The sequence below is a fragment of the Sorghum bicolor genome, chromosome 4 (assembly GCF_000003195.3).
Source record: "Sorghum bicolor cultivar BTx623 chromosome 4, Sorghum_bicolor_NCBIv3, whole genome shotgun sequence".
In the NCBI taxonomy this organism is placed as follows: Eukaryota; Viridiplantae; Streptophyta; class Magnoliopsida; order Poales; family Poaceae; genus Sorghum; species Sorghum bicolor.
In genome coordinates this window covers 6,752,029-6,759,745 of record NC_012873.2, presented here as the reverse complement: position 1 = coordinate 6,759,745, position 7,717 = coordinate 6,752,029, and the positions used below count along the sequence as shown (strand labels likewise).

The window sequence follows — 7,717 nt, the reverse complement described above, 5'->3', positions numbered from 1 at the left end:
TTTTAGATATATTTTGTAAATTAATATAAGACTACTTCAAGCTTATATATTTTTTCTATTGTGAGGGGTTATATTAAAGTTAAATCGATGTAGCAATTTTGTTCAGCTCTTCCTACAATTTTTTCTGGCTTTGTCCCTGACTATACTAGTGGAAATTAAAAGAATAATGTTCCTAAAGGTCATAGGAAAAAAAAAACCTTTCGTGAAGGTCATAAGGTCATATGAAAAAAGACTAAGAATAATACGAGTATTCCTGAAGGTCATAGGAAAAAAAATAACCTTTCTTGAAGGTCATATGAAAAAAGACTGACGAGAGTGGGATTTGAACCCACGCCCTTTCGGACCAGAACCTTAATCTGGCGCCTTAGACCAACTCGGCCATCTCGTCGAGTTGGCATGGCTGTCCACATAAAGTATTTTATTGTCACATCGTTATCCCTTTTCATCAGCTGGGCCGACCGCCGACGTCCCATTATCCAGTTGGTCGAAGCTGCAACAATGGAGTCTGCGTCGCTCACGTCACTCAGCAATCTATTCCCGCGCGCTTCCTCGTCTCCAATGTAATGCGGAACGCCATCTCATTTCCTCCTACAGTCAAGACGAGAAAAGGAATTGTGTTCAGTTCTTAGAATCTCAGTCCTCTCTTGGCCCCGTCCGGGAGTTCTTTGAATCAGATGCAGGTGTCCGTCGGAACCGAAGAAGATCCGGCCGGCACGCCGCAGTAAGGCTTCGTCTCTGAAGGCAACCTGTGCGCTCTCTAGGCGGAGGGCAGTTTCAGAGCTGGTGGTTCTCGGTGCTGTGGCCCTCTCCATGCCGGCGCAAGCAGCAATGTTGGAGCCTGATATCATCAGGTAACGCGGAACGAGTCGTCGCGGCTATACAGATTTTGCCAGTGGTTACGCAATCTGATCTCTTGATTCCATTTTGAAGTTTTCAGGTACCGGAAGCTGGACAGCGGAGTCATACTCGAAGGTACTGTACTGGTAGCAGAGAGTTGCTGTCAGTCTCACAGTTTTCAGTCATGTTTCTCATTGCTCATGGACGAATTGTGCTTCTTGATCTGAAGATGTCGTCGACGGGGAGGGGCCTGAAGCACAGGATGGGGATCTGGTGCAGTTCAACTACGTCTGCCGCCGCGCAAACGGTTATTTCGTGCATAGGTGTGTGTGGAATTCTAATGCCAGTGTTGTTCAGTACATACCTTGAAAACGTGTTGAGGTTTCAGTTAGATCGAGTCCAGTTATGTGGTGGTCTCACGGTGTTTTCCACTGTTTGCTGCAACTCAGCACGGTGGACCAGTTCAGCGGTGAGAGCAAGCCGGTAACACTTGCACTTGGTGGAGAAGAGGTTACAAGCTTCACTCCTGAATTTTCCCCCCACATTCTTATCCTCTAGGTGCACTCAGCTGCAGTTTCTAGTTCTGTGAATTTGTTTATTGTGATGTCTATAGCTTATGTGCTGTTCAGATGATTCGAGGCCTGAAAGACGTCATAATTGGGATGAAGGCCGGAGGTAATTTGGATAGCAGCTTAGTTCCAGTTAAATTGTTCAGTTTTTTTCCTTATAATGATGTCAATCTTGATGGTTGACACTATGGTTTTAGGACTGCCATTTTATTCTAACCGTTTTCATGACTTGGTATGCACTGTGCAGGCAAGAGGAGGGCTCTGATTCCTCCTGAAGTAGGCTACATCAGTGAGACATTGAAGCCCATACCAGAAGAGGTGCACAATCTGGATGCTGTACTCTTTTATCTAGATTTTATTTGAAGGAACATTAGTACAGCTGACTTACGATTATTCTTCTGCTTGTTTTTGGTTCAAATTGTAGTTTGGACCGCGGCGAAGTCTGCTGTCTCATGCCAAGGAGCCACTGGTGTTTGAGGTTCAGCTGCTGAAGGTCCTGTGATTCTGCATTTCTGCCATCATTGTCGTCATCATCTTTGGTCAATGCAAACGGTACTCCTAGGGAATCACCGAGTTCATTGTAAACATAAATGTTCTCCCTTTGAAATCTAAATCAGTAAATTCAGTCAGTGAAATAGTCAAGCAGCAGCCATCCTGCTTTTCAAAATATCGTTTAACTTCAGACGCAGAACGGTTCTTCTCTAAAATGGAAAAGCGGGTCAAAATTTCTGAATGGTTCTGCACTGAAACGGATACGTGAATAAAAAATTTCAGAATTTCTTCATGACCATTTGCAAATATGCCATTCACGAACTGCATGTCACACAGTTCGTGCTTGCAGTTCTTTTCCTTGTGTTGGTAAACACAAAAGTTTGAAGGGAAAAAAAAAAGTGATTTTGAATTGCATTGCTGTCTGTATGCGAGATTTTTACTGTTTGCTCTCTGTATCGATTGTGCAATAAGCGGTGTAGTACAGGCAGTAGGAGGGGAAGACCGACTTGCAGAGTAGCACTGGCAATTCTAGCCGGCCGCCGCCACCGTCAGGATCAGCGGGAGCTGTCAAAGTGGCGTCTTGGAGGCCGAGGAGCCCTCTCACTGGCGAGCCAGAGACAGCGACGCCGCGCACCGTCACGTGCGGAGGGAGGAGGCTGCCGGCCGTGGCGGCTACATAGCCGCCATGGTCAAACCACGAAGACTCGGCGTGGCTGGCGGCCAGCACCCGGCGCCACAGCTTGTGGTCCGGGCGGGACCTCAGCAGCGCGCCCACGGCCTTGGCGCCGAAGAAGGAGCCGCGGAGCCTCTTGGCGATGGCCTGGCCTGCCGCCGCCAGCCGCGGGTCCGCCTCGGCGTCGTCCGCGCTGCCGAACGCGTGCGTCTTGAAGAAGAACCAGTACTCCTCCGGCGGCAGCGGCCGCAAGATGATTGGCTTCGTCGTGCCGAGATCCACGACGTGCCTGTCGCTGCCGGTCACGATGATCCTGCTCCCTGTCCGCCCGCGCCGCAGGGCCGGCATGATGGCGTCCATCACTCGCTTCTTGCGCGGGTCGACGTTGTCGAACACGGCCAAGAACGTCTCGCCGCGCAGCTTCCGCTCGAGAAGCCTCAGCTGCTCGCCGGCGACGCTGGCCGTGCTGGCGACACTGAACAGAGAGCGCAGAAGCTGCACGGCCTCGCTGGGTACCGTGAGGCTCATGCAGTGGAAGTCCACCTGCATGATCAGCGAGAAGTGTCGGCGCACCGCGGGCTCGTCGCAGACGTGCTGCACGCGCGTCGTCTTCCCCAGGCCGGCGCGCCCGAATATGGGAAGAACGCCTAGCTCGCCGCCGCCGGCAGCGTCTTCGTCGTGCAGCAAGAAGTCAATGACACGGCGCCTCTCGAGGTGCCTGCCGAACACCTGGCAGTCGGCGTAGATGTTCGTGGCCAGCGGCCGGTGCAGCGCCGGCGGGCAGCACTGCAGCAGCATGATGAACTCGGCAAGATCGCTGGACACGCTCTCCATGTTCGCGAGGACGCCGTCTAGCTCGCCACAGCGTCATCCTCGCCGCGACACGCAAGCGCTTGGCGGGGTTGAACGAGCTTAGCGAAAACAAAGACCGGCGCGGCTCGCCCCCGCCAGGCCGCCACGGCCGTCGTCCTCGTCCGTTACCTCGACCGCCCTCCCCCCGAACGCGTCGAGGAAGTAGCGCCCTCGATGCGCGCCGACAACGAGCTCCGAGAGCCACTCCAGTAGCGCTCGGCTCGTGATCCGCCTCGCGTCGAGCCCCTACAACCGAGCTCGACAACGGCGTGTCTCCTGCAGATGGCGATCACCCGGCGGCTAGAACCTAGAAGGCAATGTGAGCGTGAACAGAATTGGAAAGAAACACGAACAGAGGCAAAGCTTATACGAACCGAGAGGGCCACCCTCCACGTTATTCATTGTTTGCTCATATAGGCTTGAAGCCTTACTCCCCCACCGCCACGACATCCCCATCGATCGTCCTTATCTTACGGAACGCCGATGGAACATGCACAGGCCCGACGTCGCAGCGGGGACACACTCACTGCGCGGCCCAAGCCCGGTTCAGGCACATCTATGAACCGACTAGGACTCTATGCGCCTAAGCAACAGAATACGAATCATAAAGGATTACATAAAGTAAAGAACAAGCTAAAGCTAACATTTCACCCCCTAATCCTTATGAACTGGACCGACTCCAAGTTTAAGTCTGAACTCCACGAACTTGATCCTCCCCAAAGGCTTCGTCAGAATATCAGCAACCTGCCTGTCTGTCCCAACGTGGTCTACATCCAGAACATCTTTCTCAATGCAGTCTCGAATGTAATGAAATCTTGTGTCACTATGTTTACTTCGATCATGGAACACTGGATTTTTAGCCAACTCAATAGCAGACTGGTTGTCCACTAGAAGTCTGAACTTCTGAACCTTTTCTCCCAGCAACTCTGCTATCAAACGACTGAGCCAGACTCCCTGACATGCCCCTAGTGCTGCAGCAATGTATTCTGCTTCACAAGATGATAAGGCAACCACCTTTTGCTTCTGTGAAGCCCAAGTCACCAGATTTGAACCCAAGAAGAAAACAATCCCTGATGTGCTTTTTCTGTGAACTAAATCACCTGAACAGTCACTATCAGTGTATCCCAACAAGTTGAGACCAAAATTCTTCCCCTTCTGAAACTTGCACCCATAATCAAGTGTACCTGCCAAGTACCTCACAATTCTCTTGACTACAGACCAATGTTCCTTAGCTGGTGCTTGTAGAAATCTGCTGGCTATGCCCACAGCATATGCAATGTCAGGTCTGGTGTTTACCAGATACCTCAAACTGCCCACAATGCTCCTGTATCTGGTGACATCAAGCTCAGTACCTTCCTTGGCCGTAGTGAGCTTCAACCTCTCCTCCATAGGGGTGTCTACTGGATTACACTTTGTCATGTTGCACATCTCCACAATTTTTGCAGCATATGCCTTCTTACAGATTGTAATTTGATCTCCCATCTGCTTCACCTCCATGCCTAAATAATAATTGAGCAGTCCAAGATCACTCATGCTGAACACCTTTTTCATTTGATCTTTGAAGATAGCTATTATCTTGCTGTCTGGCCCACATATAATGAGATCATCCACATAGACTCCAATCAGGAGTAGAGAGTCACCTGTTCCCCTTTTGTAGACTGCATGTTCAACTATGCTCCTCTGAAAACCCATTTTCTTCAATTCCAGATCAAGTCTGGCATTCCAGGCTCTAGGGGCCTGTTTCAAACCATACAAAGCCTTGTTCAATCTGAGCACTTTGTCTGAATGAGCTGCATCAGTGAACCCAGGTGGTTGGTGAACATACACTTGTTCTTGGAGATCACCATTCAAGAAAGCTGATTTGACATCCATGTGATGTAGCTCCCAATCTCCATAAGCTGCAAGAGCTAACAGAATTCTCACTGTTTCAAGCCTTGCAACAGGTGCAAACACCTCATCATAATCCACCCCTTGCTTGCATACCCTTTAGCTACAAGCCTGGCTTTGTGTTTCAGAATCTTCCCAGCAGCATCTCTTTTCACCTTGAAAACCCACTTTAGTCCTATTGCCTTATGCCCTTTAGGTAAAGATGACAGGGACCAAGTGTTATTTTCTCTGATGGACTGCAACTCAGCATTCATAGCTTCCTTCCAACAAGACTGTTCCAGTGCATGTTCAACACTAACTGGTTCATCTGCAGCTAGCAAGAAAAGCCCACTATACTCAAAATCTTCCACTTCATCAGTGTGATCAAACAAATCTGTCAAAGTCCTGTATCTGAGAGGTGCTCCTTCTGAATCTTGAGACTGTCCAGTAGGTGGTGTAGCCCACTGCTGGTTAATTGAAGTTCTAGTCCCTGATGCTTGTGGTGTTTGGAGTTTTGGAGATCCTTGAAAAACTCCTGGTGATCCCTAGGATGATGACTGAGGGGTGGATGCAGCTGCTGGACTGCCAGGGGCAACAACAGGCTCTACAGTCTCGGTTGTTGGTTCTGGTACACTAACAGGATACTCGACAGTGAAGTGCTCAGGCTGGTTTTGATCTGAATCACCTGACCATGCCCAAGCTTGATCTTCTTCGAACACGACATCTCTGCTAACATATAGAGCCTTCGTTACAGGATCTAGCAGCCTGTATCCCTTGGTTCCCTCTTCATACCCTATGAACACCGTTTTTATTGATCTGTCAGACAGTTTCTTCACATCAGGTCCCAACTTCTTGACATGTGCTATGCAGCCAAAGATCTTCATATGGCTTACACTAGGCTTTCTACCATACCAAGCCTCATAAGGTGTAACACCCTCCAGGCTTTTTGTTGGTGATCTGTTCAGCACATAAACAATTGTTGCTACTGCTTCACCCCAATAGCAGGCTGGTATGCCTTTACTCTTCATCATGCATCTGGCCATCTCCACCACAGTTTGGTTTCGACGCTCAACCACCCCGTTTTGCTGTGGAGTATAGGGTGTGGTTGTGTAGTGCTTGATTCCATGCTCGGTGCAGAAAATACTGAATTGAGTGGAATTGAATTCACCACCTCTGTCAGTCCTCAATGCCTTGAGTTTTGATTCACATTCAGTTTCAGCCCTTGCTTTGATCTTCTTAAAATATGCTAGTGCTTCAGACTTGAACTTCAACATCTCAACCCACATAAACCTGCTGTAATCATCAACTACCAGTAGAAAATATAATTTACCTCCTGGGGTTTGTGGAGTGATCTGACCACAAAGATCTGTGTGAACAAGTTCTAGTCCTTTGCTTGCCCGAAAGCCACTAACTCTGGGAAAAGGCACCCTGTGCTGCTTGCCAATGACACAGCCATCACAGACCTGCTCAACCCTGTCAACTATTGGCATGCCTGACACCATATTTTTTCTTCCCAGATCTCTCAAAGATCTAAAGTTCAGGTGTCCAAAACGTGCATGCCATCTCCAAGCACCATCATCCAGTTTATTCAGAAGACAGACAGGTGAAGCAATATTGAAAGTATGTGTATATAGACGATTAGCAGATCTAGGAGCTGAAATTAATACAGTATGACCATCTTGATCTATCACACTGCATCTGCCATTTTTTAAAGATATCTCAAACCCCTTCTCTTCGAGCTGTCCTAAGCTGACTATATTACTCTTCAGTTTTGGAATATAATAAATGTCAGTTAGTACCTTATGCTCTTGCTGACGTCCTTGAATCACCATGGAGCCAAGCCCATGGATTTCAACAGTGGAGCCATCTCCAAACTTCACTGTTCCTCTGACTTTCTCATTCAGATAGGAGAGAGCTGCACGACTTCCTGTCATATGGTTACTAGCACCTGTGTCCAACACCCAGACACCATCTAGATGAGTTGCTGGCACCAGTTTGTTCTCTGACAGATGGACCTCCTCTTCAGAAGTGTCAGCAACATGTTCTGCTACAGCTAGGAGCAGGGCTGGGTTATGATCTGCTCCTGCAACAGCAATATTTGCTTCATCACGCTTCTCCTCCTTCTTCTGCTTCTTGGGCCTCTTGCAATCTTCAGCCCAATGACCATATATCCCACAATTTCTACATCTTCCCTTCCGACGAGGTGTGCCTTCTGAAGTTAGCTTGGTAGCACCAGGAGCTTTTGCTGCACCACCATCGTGACGATGTGGTTGCTTGCCTTTTCCCTGACTGCTTCCAGCATGATTGTGGGCTGACTCAGAACGGTTCTTGTGTTTCTCTAGCCAGTCCTCCTCGGTCAACAACAGACGCCCTGCCTTGTCAGTGATTTGATCAATCTTATGCACAAACCGATCTTGAGCCACACGCA

The 7,717-nt window shown here is 48.9% G+C and overlaps 2 protein-coding genes and 1 non-coding gene across 4 annotated transcripts; 1 reads left to right on the top strand and 2 right to left on the bottom strand.

Moving 5' to 3' along the window:
* TRNAL-AAG lies at positions 308–388 on the bottom strand. Its single transcript has one exon. It is a non-coding gene; the product is annotated as a tRNA-Leu (tRNA).
* On the top strand, positions 463–2,135 carry LOC8071644 (peptidyl-prolyl cis-trans isomerase FKBP16-1, chloroplastic). 2 transcript variants are annotated; one of them, XM_021458768.1, is made up of 8 exons: positions 463–560; positions 675–851; positions 938–972; positions 1,067–1,160; positions 1,287–1,347; positions 1,467–1,512; positions 1,654–1,724; positions 1,831–2,135. In XM_021458768.1, exons 1-8 carry the CDS (start codon positions 499–501, stop codon positions 1,906–1,908), a joined length of 624 nt encoding a protein of 207 aa, XP_021314443.1. In that variant the 5' UTR covers positions 463–498; the 3' UTR covers positions 1,909–2,135. The 2 variants fall into 2 exon arrangements, with proteins under 2 accessions (XP_021314443.1, XP_021314444.1); XM_021458769.1 differs by having other exon boundaries at positions 1,451–1,512.
* LOC8082910 (putative disease resistance protein RGA1) lies at positions 2,335–3,405 on the bottom strand. The gene has a single exon (XM_002451685.1). It carries the CDS (start codon positions 3,403–3,405, stop codon positions 2,335–2,337), a length of 1,071 nt encoding a protein of 356 aa, XP_002451730.1.

Excerpts from the sequence above, each read along its gene's own strand:
- LOC8071644 (XM_021458768.1), top strand. The coding sequence starts at position 499 with ATGGAGTCTGCGTCGCTCACGTCACTCAGCAATCTATTCCCGCGCGCT. Across the intron at positions 561-674 it reads CGCGCTTCCTCGTCTCCAAT|ATGCAGGTGTCCGTCGGAAC; the intron begins GTAATGCGGAAC and ends TCTTTGAATCAG. Across the intron at positions 1,348-1,466 it reads TTGCACTTGGTGGAGAAGAG|ATGATTCGAGGCCTGAAAGA; the intron begins GTTACAAGCTTC and ends TGTGCTGTTCAG.
- LOC8082910 (XM_002451685.1), bottom strand. The coding sequence starts at position 3,405 with ATGGAGAGCGTGTCCAGCGATCTTGCCGAGTTCATCATGCTGCTGCAG.